Below are 21,496 nucleotides of genomic sequence, written 5' to 3'. Positions count from 1 at the left end.
AATTTAACATATTTATGTTTCTGTATGCGGCATAAATTAACATAATCATATATTTTTCAACTGTCCTAAACTTCAATATTATTTATACGATTGCTTTTCCCTTTTAGTAAATATGAAAATACTCTAAAATTAGTTAACGAATTTTGGGAAGGAACACCTATTTCAAACTGTCTCTACATACATATATTATGTTACAATTATTAATTCATTTAATAATATTATATTTATATACTGATATTTTGCAATATATCTATTTAATCGGGAAATTTTAAAATGGATAAATTAAGACCAATCTGTCGAGATCATCAGTTGTGTACCGTAAGCAACAGACGATCCTCTAAGGAATAATTGCGACTGTCCATGGGCTAAGGTTATCAAAATTATCGTGTAACCTATTTAGCGGCCAGCCTTCCTGTTATTAATAAATAAAATGCTTTCTTATTTGGTGAAGTGTACTTTGTATTTTCATACTATAAAAGTATACCTTAATAATTAATTGCATTATAAAATTGATATTATATTAGACTATATAAGATGCCTACAACATCCCACATGCGAAGACAGAAGAATACATACGTTTCTTCACTGTAAGTTATTCGTGTAAGGGTAATTAAATAATGCACGCAGTATGAAAATGATTTCACTTTATTGCTCCACAAGGTACTCATAAGCTTTTCAAGTAAAACACACTTCGAAACCACAACGTTACGATAATGTGTGTGCATAACAGAACTTTAATTATATATAATTTCTTAACCTTCTAATTATCAGGTACAATACATTATACAATCTGTAGTTTTACTGATAAAAACGATGAAAGTAAATCCAAAAAACATAACCGGGAATGTTTCATTGGATTAAAATAATGTAGCAAAGTTATTCTGATATAAACACACACAGTTCATAAACAAGTTTCATTCTTAAACCATCAAACAACACAGTCGCAAATTAAGACAATAACAAACAGTACATAGAAATTGTTAGACAACGCCATCTGTTGATCGAGTCTGATAACTGATTTAATACTTTTTTTAATAGCGAAAGAAGTTATACAATTAAGAATTTAAATGATTTTCTTTTTGGTGTCCGCTAGATAAATCAGACTTGTATTAGGCAAGAAATTTTATAACCATCGAAAAAATATAATTTGAAAAGGTTTAAATACTTTAATAAATATAAGTCTAATCGTTACATTGGCAAGAGAATTACGTCGTTGATAACTGACAGATTTTTAAAACCAGGTCGCCTGAGTCGATAAGGACTTTTATTTGTGTCTTTTTTAATTGAATACACGCAAAAACGTTTCTTGTTATGACCAACGTGTAGCTCACGAGGTCATAAGCGTGTGAACATAATATCGTGTATTGAAATTATGAATTTTAAACAATTATCTACCAAAATAAATCTTAAAATGTTGCGATTAAGCGCCCCTTTGAAACGTTCCAACGAATTACATATATAAATACATTATAGTTATAAGTTTTATTGCTGATTCTTTTTAAAGATCGTTTTATTTTGAATAAAAAAAAATCCATATTGCAACATTTTTTTCATCTAATTCGAGGACAAACGGGCGACAGCCCGAAAACTATTCTTACGATAAATACAATAAATATCTAAGTTATATTAGGATAAACCGAACACGTTCGAAATAAAGAGAAAAAATACTTATAACGACATTAAATGTTTTTATTGTATTTATTAACAGTGATAATTTCAAAGTTTTTTATAAGTCACGATGTCACTAGTTTGACTTAATTCATTAACAGATGGCGTTATTAGCTAACATGACTAAGCATGGTTTTAATTTAAAAAATCATGATCACTTATTTTTTTTACAAATTGCCATTTACTTACGTTCTCAATTATTAATACATTGATTGGCACAAGACTCGACGACATTCAGTTAAAATAAAAAAAAAAAAAAAGAATGACAGATAATAGTAAAAATAAAACTTTATAGCTAAAAAAGGTGTAACATTGTTTATTTATTTAAATAGAAAAATATTTGATCTATTTGTACTCTTGAATTTTATTTTATTTACATTTACATTTAATGTTACATAGAGCTTTTAATGAGTTATATTAATAAATTGCAATAGTTTTGCCGAAAGTATTTTTCTGTTACTTTTATAGAATAACCACATTTACTTAAACATTCTCATACAATGGCAATAAGTAAAAAATACTTGATGATCAAGGAATATAAAATTAAGATCTGCTGGTAATGTTACAGAATAGATGAAAATAATAATTTGGTAATATAATAAAATAAACTACTCTGTTGCGACTGTTTCTTTACCGAAGACGTACCATTGGTTTATATCATTCACACATTTGAGATCACAGGAGTATATTATACCCTGGCAAATCGCGCCAAACCCTGTCCAGGAAATCTTTTATCGTTTATATATTATAAAAGACAAATACAGCTGTACAAAGTAGGTCTTGATTTTATACTAATTATTAACAGGAGATGTTTACAATGATAACTATCCGACGGATAGCGTTAGTTTTATATGAAGTATTTTAGAACTTATTAATTTGACTGTCAATGATTAAAATTTTACTGGATAAAAGATTTCCTCGAGGGATTCCTAGCGCTTACTCTAGTATTAGGGTTATAACAGCCTTACAATCATTCACAATGTCATACAATATTAAGACGTAAGTATTATTTACATACAAACTCTCACTGCCTTCATATTAAAATTATACGATTCATCTAAAACTTTAAAATAAATATTACAACCTATGGAGTCTTTACAAAACAATAATTGTCACAATTTTTTATTTGGCCGTATGATTTTTTATTTATTTATTTATTTTTTTTAAATTTTAATTCGAAATTATTTTACAAAGACCACAAATGGCATATAGTTAGCACCATTCATATTTTCTAAGACAAGACAGTGAGAGGTATTGAAACTTTTCCATCGACAAAAATATACAACCTACGTAAGGATTAAAGCGTTAATTTTATAATATTGCAAATAAACTAAATTTTCAACTTTAAGGAGACATTTGTAAACTACTGTCGGATAAGAACATGATATTGGTGGCAGACCAGCTTTGCTTTGCCCCACTAAGTGGGGGTTTTGAAAAGGAACACCAATATGTGCCGAGTCTCAAGTAGCTTTAGCCAGATTATGCTTTTTTTGTACGATTTTTTTCTTCTTCATCGTTAAACAAATATTAGGGTTTTAATTACTTGCAATTAAATTAATACTTTAAAAAAGATTAATTACAATGTTTTTCAAAAACCGCCGTGGAAATGGCTAAGCCATAGTATATAATTTGCAAACAAAAGTATACATTTATAATCATTCCATTTAAATAAAAGTTAAAACTACATTTTAATAAACAGAAACGTAATTTTTGCCAATAAATAGTAAAATTATATTATATGTACAATTAATTACTACGTTAGCCAAGCCAAAATTATTTTAGCACCAAAATACGTGATCAACAACTGTACTGACAGAAAAGTTTCATGATTCAAACCTTATTTTACACATACCGACATACAGTTCGTTTCTAATTAAATCTATCGTTTAAAATAAGTTATTATTACACTCGCCTGTAATAGGTGTCAACCTATTTGAAAAACATATTAAAACAGTAAAATGGTAATTTTATTTTCGAAAAGTCCCTGACTAGAGATACGGTCTTATCTAGAACTGAATACCATATAACAACTATCTACAAAGTAACAGCACTCTGAAAGAAATAATATATATATTAAAAAAAAAAAAAACATTGTGTCTACACACGTTTGAGCTTTGCCAAAATATTAAAAAGTCACTTCCGAAAAGTGAAATCTTATTTCACATTTTTAAATCTAAATCCGGTACAAACTGCCGGTAACCAAATTGGCGCCAAACCGCCATTACAGAACATTACAAATCGAAAATTTGATTCGATAATTTTCACAGATATTCCATTATTCGAAATCGTTTCAATATTTTTCACGTTCACAATTTAACTGATTAAGAATAAAGGGAATATTAAAAAAAAATTATAGAGTAAATATATATATATCACCACAATAATTACATGTGTGTAAGGCTTCTATAAACTGCTAAGAAAATCACAAGTTGCATACAGCAACGACAAAAAAATTTACGTTTTACGTACAAAATGGTATGCTCAGTCGCAGAAAAATAAAAAAAAATGCACACTTACTGGCGAAGGCTATGAAATCTATAATTTTATACACAGGTATATCTGGTTAAAAAACGTCAAAGTAATGTAGAAAATGCTAATAAAATCGTCATCTTTACTGACGTACAAATATTTTAAATTGTGATGACAAGAACAAGACTATGATCTAACTTTATTATGCCGTAATTCGTACAATCTATTTCTTCGCAAAAAATATATAGGTATAAATTCTAAATAGACAGAAATATCATTACCTAGAATAATCAGGCAGTGACAATTCACACTGTTTCATTTTCAAATTATTGCTCCAAAGTACATACTCAAAATTATTAAATGAAAATTTGCTTACAATTTCCTTATCAGCCAAATTTTTTTTATATACAATGAGGTAGAACGTGGGCTATAACCCTTATATTATGACAGATTTTAGAATAAACGTATTCTAAGCGATTTTATACTAGTTTTCTTGTATAGGATTACATAAATTTTAGGCCGATCTGCATTTATCGACTTGAATTTTGATAATTTCTAATTATAACGCTGCAAGAATAGCTTAATAATATAACAATCATATCGTACTAGCGTTTGTTACATAACAATGTCAATCCAAATAATATGTTTAACAAAAGTCACTTGCCACGAATGGTTTCATAATAATTATAATTAATTAATTTTTTTTTACCGACCTCCAGAGGTATTTTGTCATAATGTGTGTGTGAATGCAATAGGTATGTAAATTGCAAGAGTTCTATTATAAACTGTTATTTGGTATAGCTGAGGTTTTTTTATACAGAGTTATTTGTCGAATTAATTGGGTTTGTAACATTCTAAATCTAAAACGTTGTAAGGTCTACGGTCGAAATGATAACAAGGAATAAAAGAGGTTTAATATATTATACTGCAGATATCGTAAATCTTAAAAATAACCCTGTATAAATTATGCTTATGGTTGTAGGCTATAAAACTATTATTTATTATATTATTATGTGAGTATTACATTATATTGAAAAGCACAGATGAGGTTATACGAAAGGTAACAGCAGTACCTTCAGAATGGCACACATTGAAAGAGTCTACAAGAAAAAACTGTAAATTATGTAAAAAAAAAAAACTATTATTTAACAATCTGTACTTCATGTGAATATGTACATGCTTATCAAGCAGCTATTTTCTTTATAATCTATACATTATCAGTGATGTTTTCATATCCATCACTTGAAATAGTGAATTTGTAAACATCGCAACGAGTCGGTCACAGATCATCTTTACATCAATGATTGAAAAAGTTTAAAACGTAGGCTTATTATCACGCGCGACGGCACGTTACAGAACGATAACAAATGTCTAATCGTTCACAGTTTTGTACTAAGGAGACGCATTGTCTTAACGTTCATCACTCTCACTTGAAGCGAAGCCTCACGATCACTCGCGTTGGTCAACACGGCGGATGCTCGGCTTCCTCCGTTGGCGAGGAATTGGGCTCTGGTGTTTCTTCTCTTTTCTCTTCAACGGCTTGCTCTCGTCGCTCTAATTCTCTCTCTCTTTCTTCGAGTCTTGCTTCACGACGAGCTAATTCCGCTTCTCTTTCATCAAGCTGTCGTTCTCTTTCAGACAGCCTCGCCTCTGCGTCTAACAACCTGGCGGTCAGTTCAGGATCTGACGGTGGAGGGGACGTAGATGACGTCACATCGTCCACGGGAGGTGTAAGGGGTTTTAAAGCTACATTCGGTTGGAAGTCCTGTTCGAACCTTGTGCAGTCAGCAACACGGACAACTCTCTCTGGATGCTGAAGTTCTGGTTCCCTCTTCCCCCACGGCCTAAAGGCAGGTACTGTCCTGTACCGTAAATGTGCATACGGATCTAAGTAAATCGCATAGCTGTAGTCTTCGCCCCTTGCTTTTTTCGGGGGGGATTCCGCAGGTTCTGGCTTGCAGACTACCGTTTCCACTACCTGAAATTGAGAATAATCTTATTAGTGACTTTATATTCAGTAATATATACTATTATTAAACTTAAATACATAAACAGATTTGGAATAACTTAAGATAACTAATAATTTCAGTAATTCTATTGACGGTGATATATGGACCTGCACAAATTTTGTAATGGATTTTATAAAATAACGGTCAGTTAATGTTTATTGACGTAGTCAGATAATTTAAAAAAAAAGTCTTAATGTAATAGTTCTAACGTTGTAGTATGGCTGGTATTTTGTATCGAAAAACTTGCTATCCAGAATTAAATGTTGCCAGCCTTCTTAACTCTACCTCAATCTTAACATATTTTTTATCTTGAAGTAATTAATTTATAGATAAAAAATAATTTGAAGAATATTGCTTTGTTTTTCCTTACTAATAATATAACATATATAGTTCGCATACAAAGACATTGTTATCAACTTTCTTTATCCGCTGACGTCAATTGGGCTACGTTTATTAGTAAACACAATACTTAAAATCGCCGCCCTTCTTTTGAGATAAGAAAAAAGCAACTCATTAGAGTGCCCTCGCAATTGTAAGATCACGATGAACACAGTTTAAACCGAGTAATGAAAGTTTTACGATGACGGTTATAATAGAAGAAAATTTTCCACTATCTCCGTCATCAGCTAAGCTTGTGACGCAATAAGTTTAAGAAGGAATAAGGTCACTTTCTAACTCGAGAATATACGAGAACCTTTCGTTCAACATTTTCAAAGCAGACTTAAAATCACACCCGTCTTACGTAATGCAGGTGAGGGGTCTGAGGTTGGGGAGGAGGGGTGCAGACGCGTCATTGTGAGCTTAACGGGAGGGTGAAGGGGGTTTACATGTAGGTCGCGGCCCGCAGACGACCCCCAGACGAGACCTCACCCTGCCCTGCAGTGACGCGCAAGCCCCAAACACTTCTTAAACAAGCCACGGTTTCTATTTTAGACAGCTCGAAAGTCGAAACTCGAAACCGCTCGATTGACGCTTAATTTCCTTTACATAAACAATAAACAAATTTTACAAATTGGTAACGGGATGTGTATTTCCTGTTTTGAACTATTATCATTCTCACGTTAAACACTTGTGAAATTTTATTTTAATTTTGAATTAACCTATTTAAATAAATACACAAAATTGTTTTAATAATCAACATTTATTTATTTATAAATATATTATTTTCGTGTCTGTGTTTATAAACATGATCTTAATTATATCTTTAAAATAATTAAAGAAACTGCTGCTAGTTTTCTTGCTAATGTTCGACGCGGTCACAATTTAAACATGATACATAAATAGATAATAAATTATGTAAAAAACTGAATATACTTTAAATAAAAAATATAAATTGAGAAATGCTGTTAAAAAATTCTAAATAACATATAATTCCGTGTAAATCGTTTTTTACCGCATATGTATGTGTAAATGAATAAATAATTTGAGCAAATTAACTTTATCTCTTAAATACCCAGATAAAAAAAATAGATAACACGTACGCTACGCCGTATGAAAGGATAAAACATGGCGAACTGGTGGTGAATATAAGATAGGTTTCAACATAGTTCCAACTATCGCTCCCTACATTGCGTTCGTTGTTTGAGGCAAGGGAGGAGGTCAATGGGGGTCAAAGAAGAGTGCGGGTACTCCCACACAGAGCGGCCTACTTACAAGCAATTTTGCAACTGTATTCAAGCACGTGCCTATGTTGTCGTCTTGTAAACAACCTAAGATGAAACAACCATGATACTCGTAAATTAAAATTCAAGTGAAGTGTAATGCTTACGTCATTTATTAATTGGGGATATGCAATGCATACTTTACTAATAAATTTATAGTACTACAGTAGGCAGAAATGTATTTTAAATTTAAACAATTTCAGCGTCTTATAAAATAAAAACAATACTTGTAGTATCTATCTACTTCGTAACCTCGTTTTTATCTTTCATTTTTATAACAACTTAAATATCAAATGTAGGTATATATGAAGTGGCATATTTGCGACTTAATATTTACCGTACAATGATAAAAATAGTTTTATCGTTGAATAGTACATCAATTATGATTGTCGTTATCAGTTAATTTGAATAATACTGTTCATACAACAAAGAAATGATACTTATCGTCTTTGCAAATTTATAAAAAATTTACATATCAATTCAAAATCAATAAATTATATTGATTATTTATTGATTGATTTAATATTCATGTAAGGTAAAAGGTGTATTTGGTACTTTCCGTATATTTATTTAGTGTATATTTTAATAACATACATAGTATCTATGTGTAGATTGTGGAGAATATAGATGGTAAAATTAACAAGAAGCCGACGTGGAATAGACGGAACATCTTGACGTCCATTACTGAAGAAACTGGCGACGGCTTATAAACATTTCCCAGGGCTTTCGTTTGGTTCCAAAATATCGAAACGATTTTCATAATGTTTTTTTTTTAAAGTGTCTTTGTTTCCAGTAGTACGGATGTGGACCTCATAAGTTAGTCTACCGCTAATATAGCAATAATTTGCATTGTTGCGTTGCGGTTCGAAGAGTAAGTGACTCGGTGTTATTACGTACAATAGAGACATAACATTTTAGATCCCATCGTTGACGATGAATATTTTTTTACAGTTTTAAGCGCGCCAGTGTCTATAGGCGAAGGTCACCAGAAACTGTCTGAACCTACTGCATTAGTGTAATAAAAAAAAATTAAAGCCGTAAGCAAAATGTCTATATACTAAGCTTACCAAAAAACATATTTATATTATATATAAAACTTTTGATTAAATAATAATTCGAAAGCATTTCAACAATTTACAATATTTTATTTAATACACAATTAATAAACACGCCATTTTGTTTAGCTAGCAACCCTACAGCAGCCATCAATGAACACGCGTTTGTTTTGACAGTGCACGAAATGGCGCGAATTCTTGCAGTGTTCTCTGCACATCGTCGGTTACTTAATTAAAACTTTGTTGATTTTATTCATTGTATTACGTAGCTAGACGTGGTTATAATCTATAGATAGATGTTGTTAATGAGACTTATCTCATTATAAATGACGACGCCATTACAATTTTATGACTTTCGTCTACCTCGTAATGCTGGTGTTACACGTGGTGCAGAATGTTTATTACAAAATAAGAAAATGGACTTTGTTAAAGAATTTAGTTACCGTTTTGCCATGGAAGTATATTAGTGATTAGAATTAAAAACACATTTTAAACGATTTATGAGTTTGGAAATTTATTTAGGTTAAGTGATGGCTTTCAAAATGTTGTTTTTAGAATGACGAAACTGTAAAACAACTGTGTTATATGTCTGTAAAACATGAGGAACATTCATCTCTCTTTTGCTAAGCATAAGCCGTTTTTTTTTCAAGAAAAAGTGACGTTGTAATTGTGTATCTTGTTATACGGAACACCCAGATCATCGAATTATCAATCGCACAAAAAATCTGAGACCTTGAAGGAAGAAATATCTATGATATCTACCTACGTAGCTATACACATATTGATCTACAAACATTTCATTGAATTATATATTGTATTGAAAAATTTCTATATATCGAATAGTCTACGTACAGTCTGAAAGCTGATAATGTGTCTGATAGTGATATGCCTTATCATTGTTTTGCAGACATTATCATTATTCACCTTCAATTGGCATTGATAAATAAATTTAGCTAAATATATTGTTTAATATTTAACTTCGTTTGCTTTGAATGTTCAGTTTCATTTAAAAGTATACCTTTCTCTATTAAATCTGCGCACAATAAATTAATAATATTAAAGAACAACCAATTAATAAGTTAAGGGTAATACGTGTATATCCTTTAATGATTAAGTTTATACATGATATGTAACTCTTTTTCAATGACAAAAATATTGTTGAATACCATTTTTAATTAAAACTTTAACTAATAGAATTAAGTAAATTATTATCAACGACTACTTTATATAAAACGAGGTTCCACGCCCAGACAGCGTTAGCTCCACTGCCGGGGTCGGCTCGATATAAATATCTATTACGCAAGCCGCCGACGCATCGCCCCCTTGAGGGGGCAGACGCCTCCCTCAAAGCACCCTGTAACGACCAAGGTCAACCACCAGAGAAAATATATAGATACGAAAATAAACCTTACAAAACTACTCCTAGATACTAATATCCTCTGAAAAGCAATGTCGCCAAATTTCATACAAAGCTGCGACCTATTTGTATAAGGCGGAGGACCAAATTCCTCTGTAAGGGCACAGGGTGTGCGCCGTAGTATTTTCTGTAGTATAACCCTGAAGCAATCAATGAATTTCAGCCTCGCTACATGAATTATGTATAGAGCCGCTCATTTAGTTGGCTAACTGTTTGAAAACAAAACCAGGCGTTTGGCAAGTCTACACGATATTCAGAATGCTGAAACATTCTTTAAGATTTTCACATATATACTAATACTATAAATGAGAAAGTAACCTGTCTGTTATAATTTCACGCTAAGTCACTGAAGCAAATGTAATGAAATTTGGTTTGAAGTAAGATTGAACCTTGAGGAAGGACATAGACAACTAACATGCGGACAAAGTCACGTATGATAACTATACTCACATATTTGTGCTCTTAAGTTCAATTTCAGAAATCATATAATTCCTATTTTAGAATTATGTAAATCTATTAAATTGAAATGGGACTAAATACATCATATCTGCAGCATGTCAAATTACCTTTTGCCTAAATTGACAACGCTGGACCCCTAGGCAGATAACTCCCAGGCAGGCCCTGAAGGCAATAGCGGAATGATGTAGACAACTTTAAGGCAGATAAGATGTTCGTAGCTATAGACCGCGTTAACAGGCTTTTACCCAGTCGTGGAGCAATATGGGCTAATAAGATTCGCGTACTAATTTAAAAGATCCCTACTTCTTTTAATCCAACATAATATATCTATATTTATATAATCTGTCGTTCGTTAATAAATGTAGATATATATATATATATATTAAATACCGATATATTTTTCAAATAAATCGAGCACCTTAATAATAAGTCATGGTGACATTACTGAAATGTGCCATAGATAATGGAGAATCAAGATACGCCTGTCGCTTAGTTATTTGTCTTTGCTCTGCTTCATTCATTGCCTCTTCATGGGAATCGATCTGCCGTGAACAAATTACCGTGAGACCACAATGAAAATAAAGTACTTTGCAATCTATAGGCCATAACGAACTCGTTATACTAACTATAGAACAAGAGCAATTAATTAACTTTCTATAGAAGCATTTCTCCCTTCCTCCGACATTAACATGAAGTATATCCTAAATAATGTTATAAAAGCAACTATCATCCAATCAGCATAAAATCTTGGCTACACATTGTCAGGGATACAGAATTGGTCATAGGATATCTAACGCCACAGGAGGAAACTACTATTAAAAAATATTTCTATGGCATATTTTGGATTTAAACAAAGGAACCGATGGACGTATGTGACCTTCAGATCAAGGTATTAAGTTCTTCGAAACGATCAGCGTGGGTATGAAGCAGGAGAGGCGACTGGAAGGGAAGATTACAATCATTAAACATGCCCATACAATTATATGCACATTATATATATTTTACATGGAAATTCTGCAATACCCTATACTCTGAGTGTAATTTTTCGAAGATCATTAAAAATATGAGTACGCTTTTGCGTCGTATGTAATTGTTTTTAAATATAGGCTGTATTTAATCTGTTCTCTGTGTAAGAGCTTGTTTTATTCAATATAAGCTCAATGGATCTGATACGCTCCAAGTTTGTGACAGAAATAGTTTGGACACTGTTGATAGATCACGACCACACGTAATCATTTGGATTGAAACCATCGCGAAACGTGTTTGAATATTTCTATGATATAAAATGGTCATAATCACATATAAGATTGATGCGATTTCTTGAAACACATTTAGGATAATTGTACCACGTTTCACGGTACGAGACCTTTTCTCTATAAGGGACTGATATTGACCACAAGTACATATTATTATATAGACTATAATCAGAAGGAAATAACAAGAGGATGCATTTTGATTGTTCGTTTCGCTCATACGCATAACTACAAGGCTGATTGACATGAAATAATTACAAATACCATTCATATTATTTGCTGTATATTGTATCTATATAACATCTAGTGTGTAATTTAATTAAGGATGACGTAACAAGCGGAACAACCCTGTGGTATGTGATCAGCATTACCCATAAACCCTGTCAAAGTAAAAATTGACAATCTATACCAACGAATAACTGAATAGTTTTTTTGTAATACCAAACTGAAAAAACTACTAAGCTAGTACAGTATACTAGCAAAGCCCCTTTTTAAGGAATTACCAATTTTCCTATTTACCAAATTAAGCTCCATGCTTGTGTTTGTGGGATGACAATAGCATCAGATCGGGAACAAATCGGCGTCTTTTACATCGCTCTTATCCGTTGCTTTATTGCGCTTTATCAAAAGTAGCAGCTCGTTTTGGAGTAGTCTTCGCAGTTTCATGAATTTCTCGTTCGTGTATAAACTATTTCGTATGCCGTCAATGCGCAACTACTATGATATTATTTCCCTTGTTACTTTAATTGGCTCACTGGCTATATATGTACATAGTAACCGAAACAAAGAAGGATGTATATCTTGTGAGTGGGTAGTTGCCAACGTACAAAAAGCCTATTAGCGGTAAAAATAGATATCTACTCGTACATTTATCATATTATTACAAGCATTTATTTGTTAATACTGGAATATTATGAGATTTGTAGAGCTGTCTAAGGTTTCAATACCGAACTGTGTAATCTTATATATTATTAGCGTTAGCCGATTTTTGTCCCAGTGATTATGGGACGATGGTTGCACATAAAAATTCGGTTATTGTCTCATTTTGAAGAGCTCCAGTCATGTACAGAAAAACAAAATTGATTCTTGATTGCAATTTAATAAATTGTTATGATTTAATAAAGAATTATTTTTTTAAGAGCGGAAATAAGTTACTGGCCACGTATAGACCGGCGCTATGTCTGTATAAAAAAATTACAAATGTAAATCGTCCGAACAGACGTCGTCAGTTCAAAATGAAATTAAATAAAACAAACCTGTCATAGGTTTCGAAGTTTGTAAAAATCTGTTGAATAAACGAGACGAGACGAGAGGTCACGGGCGACCCACTAGTGTTATATAAAAATCATGATTTTTTTTTTTAAATCAAGTCAAAAGTTTTGAGCAATGTGGGTTCCATGTCAATAGTTTTAATGTTTTTAATGCACAAAGGATTTCAAATAACGTGTGATAGAGTTGGCCTTAACACGTATTACGCTTATCGCTCCGTAAATCTTTCTATACAAGTTCATCTAACTATATCAATTACATTCAAAATAGTGCCTACAAACAGCCTTACATATAAGTTTTGTTTAGTTGAGCATTGATTTGTCTCTTTCTGCCATCATTGATTTCACATTTGAAAGAAGAAGACACAGTATTGTCAAAATTGTGTAAAGCACAATCTATAAAAAAAAAAAAGACTATAATTTCATGCACGTGCCAAAAATGAAACTCCGTTTTTTGGTGAACTCGAAACGTATTCGAAATTTAAAGAAATACTATTTTTTTTTGAGTCAAATGAGGTTTTACTTAAATATTGTCTGTTATGGAAAATATATGATTTGAGTAAGGGAATGGTAGATTAGGTTTGTTTTAAATTATTTCGTGTAAATAATAAGTATCCAAAATGTATTTTATTTTTATTGTTTTCGCTTTTATTAAAAGGGTCATTTTACTTCCCACACTATCGAGCTATGCATTGTGGAACTTGATGATCCATATAGGATAGACACGTCACACGTAACACCAAACACTCCTTAGTACTTCCTACACACGTGTAACAACTCTATTGAGGATACGGTCAGCATGTTAAGTGAAAATAGTTTAGAAATAAATTATATAATATGATAATTAGCTAAATGGCGTACCAAACGTGGTACCATCAATATTTTTTTATATTTTTAACGTTTTAATTTCCATAGATAATTACTATGTTTGTCAGCTATTAGGCATAAAAACCTTCCTTGGGAAATTGAAGATTGCTTCGTAGCAAATTTCATCAAATTCGCTGTAGTGGTTTTGGCATAAAACAGACAGACAAATAGTCAGTTACTTTTATATTTATAATATTAGTATAGATTAAAAACTTTGTCAATGCCTGTAATATTCGCAATTAAAAAAGATTGAAGCCCCCCCCCCCCCCCCTCTTATATCGTTAACGTATTAAAAAGTAAAATAAAACCTGAACTTTATGGTTTTATAATCTCGGAAAGGTTTTATTTTAAATACGCTGTTAAAATGTCAAAGTTCACGAGTCACGTAAACAATAAAAATAAAACATTGTACTTATTACAAATGCACTGATTTAGTATCACGCAATGCAATATTTTTTCATGATTTATAATTTTAAGTTACCACTGCATTTAAGAAGTTACGTCTCTCTCCACTGACACATTTACAGTTTAAGCTTACACTATTCTGAAGTCATAATAGCGGTCAATGGATCGCATCCCCTAAGATGCGTCTAATATTTACTGATTTTTACGTCGATTCTATACCAATTTTACAAAATATTTGTCACAGAAAAAAAAAATTAAAAGTTTCCTTATCGTATTTCATACTTTATTTTCTTACCGTACAAAATACATCATGTTACAAATGTTGCATACGAGACGCTGTAGAATGCTAATAGTAATGTTTTGACGGTACCACGGAGTCGGAGATCACGTAGGTGAATCGACCACATTATTTTTTATTGCCCTGTTTACATTAGTCATAACAGAAACGGACCGTGGTATGAAATATTTATAACGTATACTAGCCGTGTTGTACTGGATGGACTGCATCTTCGTTCAATTTATTTTTGTCGTAATTTTTATAAATATATTCCCAGCAAAGTCCTTCTCTATGTTGAATATAATTACGATCAGTTCAATTGTAATGAGTTAGGAAAGAGATAAATGATAAAGAAGCCAGAAGTAAGATACTGAACTCGTCCTAAACGACTGGTGAATCAGTGGTATGTTTTATATTGGGTCAGGTAGGTGGAATTCCGATCGGGTTCCAGATTTTTTAATACAAAATAAATAAAATTACATTTTACCCATAGGAAGTCGTGACGGACAGCCAGTACACTATATATAATAGATATAAATTAGATCGGCTCGTTTACACAGGATGCCAGAAGAGATTAGTTTATAATATATGCTACCTCGTCTGTCTACACCACCCACTTTTCACGCGTGAAATCAAATTCTAACCTAAATCAAAATAAGTATATGAGAGCAGCCGAATAGGACAATTGATTTTTAGTCCAGGTGTGATTAACGTTTATTCCACAGATATGAAATATATATTAATAATAAAGCTGAAGAGTTTATTAGTTTAAACGCTAATTGAAGGTTACCATTCGATTTGTGTAAAAGAAAATGTTTTAGGTAGTATTTACTGAGGAAGATTATTCACTCTCAATGGTATTCTGAAATTTAAAAAAATCTCCACATTTTTCATTCATTTATTTTTTCTTTCCGTAAGAACCTTTTTCATTATTATTTTTTTACACTTTAAATGAGGTTACAGAAATCGGTGTAGCCGTTTTTAAGTTTTGGTTCGACCAAGGGAAATAGGGATTCAATTATATATAGATAAGAGTCAGTTAATATATTATTATTCGAATAATTCACAGAATCGTGATCCATAGGGAAAGAATGACATAAATTAGTGGACACCAGTAGAATATATTTCATTTTTCAATTTCCGTTTAATAATTGGTATTTAGATCTTGGTTGGCTGCCAATGGTCATCAAACAGGGAATTGTTTGATCTTAGTTTATTTGTCACAGTCGATAAGTTACGGACGGTCTTAATTCAAACAATATCTTCTGCGAACTTTAAACGGTTCCGCTATTTAAATTCTTTGTAGCCGAAAGAAAAATAACTCTTTCGAAAATATTTTGATTCAAATATTTGCTCTTGATTTATTTCACTTTTTTTTTTAATATTTTCATCGAGAAGAGAACTTAAGTTTAATATTTTGGTATTAGTTATTGCTTTATTTATTTGACAAAATAATATACAATATATATTTGTTTCAAACCAAAGATCACAGCTGTTATTCAATTGTCATCATTGCGCGTATTGTCGAAATTTTTAGTGACTACGACTAACTCAAGTTCCCCAAGAAACGAATAAGGAACATATGAATCAAATGATTCGTCGATTGTTATCAAAATTTCGTAAAAAATTTCCTTAAGAACTTTATTTTTAGACAAGTTCCAAGTTTTTAGGAACAAAGACGCTTTCTATCAGCTCATTACATTTGAATTGCGTCTTGGAATTATCAAAAAAAAACTCAGAGCAATTTAAACAGATTCGATTAAAAATAAGAAAAAAATCTGACGAAAATACCTCTAATGTCTTTACTTGAAATTTATTCGTTGGAATTTATGAAAAATCATCATCAATTTACAATGTTAGTGAAATATATCAATACAGTTCGTTGCCAAAACATGTATTTATGAGTAACGATCGTTACATGTGACTTTTACGAGATGATTGGCCAAGAATTTAGCACTTGGCCGTAAATATCAGCTGAGTGATACTTTAGTTTTATACGATATCAAATAGTATAATTTAGTATTTTAAATGGTGGTAAAATCACTTGTTACTATGTTATTGGCTTGCAATGTTGTATCGAGTGGAAGTTCTTTACTCAAAATCACGACGTGACTGCAATTTGAGTTCAAGAATTTTTTAGCGTAACGTATGTGTTACGGACACCTCTGAAGACATGATTGACTATCAACTTATTTTAGTTAAAAATCCTTGAACCAAAAAATTAAGAACTTTTCTTCAGAATCTTGGTAATTCATGAATACGGCTTCAATTATAAATGTCGTTTGGGGGTTTATTTTACCAAATTAACGATAACAGAAAGAGATAATGAGTTTGTAACTAAACATTCGCTAAAAATCTCTTATCAGCAAGTTTTTGGTTGTTTACATTGAAGTTTGTAGGTGGGACGGGCCAATGGGCCACCTAATGGTTAATAGTAGTTAGTAGTGATCAGTAACTATAGTTAGTGATCAGCACTCAAAGATATTGTTGCTGTAAGAAATATTAAACACCTCTTAAAAACCTTGGAACTTAAATTTATGTCCCTTGTGCCTGGAGTTACATCAGCTCATTCTTTAAGTTTACTGTTTTGCAGTAGAATATCTGATGAGTTGGTGGTACTAACCCAGATGGGTTTACACAAAGCCCTACAAAGAAGAATCCTATAGATCTTTTTAAAAAGAAACTGTTTAGTCCATATTTTAACGTCATCAAATAAATGTGTAACATTAATCATGTGTAATTTTAAATGATATTTTCTTAAACAGTGATTCTAAACGTAGTGATCGCGAGCTATGTAGGAATTTGGCTTCGTATCACGAGGACAGTCACTCTGTTGACATTCTTTGCAGCTGATCTGTCACAATACGGAGAAAAACTAACGATTACAAGGAATTCATGACGAGATTGAGGAAAGATAACATTTCGACACTGCTAAAGAATAGACAATAATCTTTACTTTTTTTGTTGATTCATATTAAATATAAAAAAAAAGTTTTAATATGTTTTTTTCTTGAATCACAATTCCGAAGGTATAATAAGATTAGCAGTTTACATCATGATTATAATTTGACTTTTTTTTACTTAGTGTTTTGTTATTTAATTTTATTGTTATAATATTATTTTGCACATATTTAAAAAACCGATATATAAAAAGACTTAAGACTTACTTTTACGATTTTTATGCGGCGTATAAATATTAATGTACATAATTAGCGAAGAATTCTTGATACGTGTTTCATAAAAAAAATTCAAAGTGACAAGGCACTGTTGCCAACATTCCATTAAAGCGGCGAAAAACGTTCGTATAAAAAAAATCGAACATACGTCATCATCATAATTTTTTTACGATGGCGAATACTTCAAATATTATGGCACGTGCACAATGAATTCGACCTAATGAATAATTAAAATAAAAAAAAAACAATAAACTCTATCGACTGATCCTTAGACAATCTTGCTATTCTTCTGTTCTATTCATTATATTGTGTACCGGTTCTAAGCCTAGCTTGTATTCAACCTAACCTAAAAGGTCGTGTGGGCCAAATCTTGCTAGTTAAAATTGAACTTTGTACCTGGTCAATACAATCTTATTTTATTCGATTTAGTACATGGATTAAAGCTATTTTTTTTATAATCTGTCTCAAGGGAAAATATTCTTGTACTAAAAATATAAATAAATAATATTATTAAGCTTTGTGTTAACATATTTATGTTATTGGAACAGGAATATTAAAGGAGAGAATACATAGAATTATCTCAAGATTTGAAAATGAAATCATCAATACAAAAATAATAAACTATAGTAAAATTAATAATTGTGTTTCATTTTGAATGTTGAAAATTACGTTTACTATTGAAAATGTAGAGCTGAGTCTCCAAATAGAAATGGTATCCTTAATTACCGTAATTTAGCTACAAAAATTGTAAAGGATATCGAGAATCGTGTATCCCTTGAATCCGGGAAACGTGTGTTACATTATATATGAGCTAGCTCAGATAAACTTATGCCATTAGGTGTGGACAAACGGAAACAAAAGATTGTTGATTTCCTAAAGAATTACAAACGGAATTAGCGACTATTTCAGTGGAAACGCACCTCAATACGACGAGTATTCACGACGGAATATATATTGGCAGTGTTTTTGGCACTCGTTTGGCATGAAATGTAGAATGAGATGACACACTGAAAAAATATGAAAAAATATATGCAAACCGAAATAAAAAATGTATACTCGACTAATTTAAGGTTTTATATATTTCGCGCAGGTAAAGCCGCAGATTCAATTAGTTTTAATATATATATAAGCGATTTTTTATGAATTTTGAAATTCTTGGTCCCTAAAGACTAGTTTCTATTGGAAGCCCTTTGAGCCTTGAGGTTCAAGTGATTTCTCGTCTTTGCATGAGTTGACAAGATAAAAAAGATTGCCCCGTACATAACCATCACCGCGCGTTTTTGTTGAGTAAAATGTAAACATGTAAAAAATAAACGCCTTTTGTGTATAGTATTGCTTTCTTCGTTGAAATTAAAGCATTCGTCGATATGAAACTATATGTAATAATGGTGGTTTGATGTATATCCATCTAGGTGGATACTACACTAACCGGAATAACAATAAATTATTTTACAGCAATAATAGTATTGATTAGTTACAATTCTTGTAGTGAGTTAGCCCGTGTAACGATAACGTCTAAAACTACGTGGTTTGTGGTGAATTTAGCGTATATGCTGTATAATTCTATATTGAAGTATCAGCCTATCTATCCATTTACCAGTTAATTTCCTAAAGTGAAACTAAAAAATATCTTTCGAGAACGAATCAGTATATTAAGCATACATGAGTCGTTGATATTTTATTACTTCGAACTGTAATTTATCAGAATCATCGATCGATGTTCGTCGAATTGTATGGCAAATACATAACAGTCACGCTAACAACCGGACACGCGGTTAAGGAGATATCCTCTATAAAACAAATACGTTTAAAAATTGAGATTAAGATAATGTAAGTTTTGTGGGAAAGTAATGGGGTCAATGACCGACGATAAGAGGAAACTCGTAAAATCAATTTATTTTTTACTTTAAGCACGCTTGGTTTTCAAGCCTGTTTTATAAATTGAATTGTGAGTAAAATTTACGTATTTGTGTCTTCCATAATAGTTAAAACATTATTATATGTTGTCCTTATAAACTTTTCGTCAATGTCATTTAAAATATAAGTCAGTTTTATAATCAAATAAAACAAAATCTATTTGGCTGAATATGTTTTTTACACGATTAAATAACATAGAGAGTAAAAAAAAATCCATTAAAAAAATGTAACCATTAATCAATAGATTGAAAAACTTACAGCCAAATTTAATAGCAGTGGGAACGTGAATTTCTGCTCAGCAAAAGTGCTGTGAGGCTATAGCTTAGCCTCAATATACTAAACGCTGGTGTAGCTGGGGTATACACTTACAAATAGGTACTTAATACCGCTCACTACTGGGTCGTGCAAGTGCATTATATTTTTTGATAGACAATTATAATTTTATTAATTCTATACTAACATTCATAAAAAAATATTATTAAGAGATGTATTTTTGAAAATATTTTTTTAGTGATTTCAACTTTACCAGGTTGCTTGCGTTCTTTGCCATCGTTCCGTTCACGTGAAATTTTTCCGCGAAAAAGAAAATATTAAAATCAATTTAAATACACAATTAATTTAATGTACGATGACAATACTATAACTGTTTTGTACTTTTAACCGTCTACCAATAAATGAGGTTATGTGTGATATGTATTTTGAAATGAAATTACTGCATTCAATCCTTATTTTATATGTCGATATCACCTACTTTAGACAGTTATGTATACATACGATAAACCTAATTAAGTAATTTTTCGTTTTTTATTGCGATTCAGTTATATTATTTTAAAGTTGCAAGATAAAAACGGAACGTCTAAACAAACCTCTAAAAATTAATGAGTTGTTTTATAAATGACAATGCCGAATTCTGCTCCAACCCTTTCATTCGTCTACAAGTTCCACGACAAATGATTGATGAATGATAAAATGATAACAAATTAACATAAAAGTTACGCTCATATATCAGTATCACTCTAATACAAAATTTGTTTTTTTTTTTTTATCATTTCGTGTACTAAGTTTATTGGGCACTTTGTTTCTTTTTAAGAGTATAATATCAATTTCGATATAAAGAAAAAAAAAACATCAATGTCATAATTCAAACAAAAATATGAATACAAAAAGTCTCTCATGTTCACCGTCTAGACACGAAAGCTCACGTGTAACATTTTAAAACAACGTGTCGTTTACGTAACGTTATCCGATACGTAATTTAATATTTAATATAATTATCACAATCGGTGATAACAAACTGTGACTGAGTCGTGTGAAAATGTCAGCTGTCAATAGCGTTTTGTTTTTGCTACGATTAATAAGTATATTAAAATATGAAAATGAGAATAATTAAAAACTATATATTGAAATATGATGATCTCTGTGGTCGAGTAGTGTGTACACCGGTTTTCATGGGTACGCCACTCCGAGGCCCCGGGTTCGATTTCCGGCCGAGTCGATGTAGAAAAAGTTCATTAGTTTTCTATGTCATTATCTTGGGTTAAAGTTCATTGTCTTGGGTCTGGGTGTTTGTGGTACCGTCGTTACTTCTGATTTTC

At 31.4% G+C, this 21,496-nt stretch overlaps 1 protein-coding gene across 1 annotated transcript in view; it reads right to left on the bottom strand.

The window, feature by feature from the left end:
- Positions 1 to 629: 629 nt before the first annotated feature.
- Positions 630 to 21,496, bottom strand: part of LOC125070161 (ski oncogene) — a 58,005-nt gene continuing 37,138 nt past the window's right edge. Inside the window, exon 2 of the mRNA XM_047679894.1 lies at positions 630 to 6,115. Within this exon, the coding sequence (XP_047535850.1) occupies positions 5,600 to 6,115 (516 nt within the window). The 3' untranslated portion in view covers positions 630 to 5,599. The remainder of the gene's footprint in view (positions 6,116 to 21,496) is intronic.

The sequence above is a fragment of the Vanessa atalanta genome, chromosome 16 (genome assembly GCF_905147765.1).
Source record: "Vanessa atalanta chromosome 16, ilVanAtal1.2, whole genome shotgun sequence".
In the NCBI taxonomy this organism is placed as follows: domain Eukaryota; kingdom Metazoa; phylum Arthropoda; class Insecta; order Lepidoptera; family Nymphalidae; genus Vanessa; species Vanessa atalanta.
The sequence above is the reverse complement of the archived record's forward strand: the minus strand, read 5'-3'. Positions and strand labels throughout refer to the sequence as shown.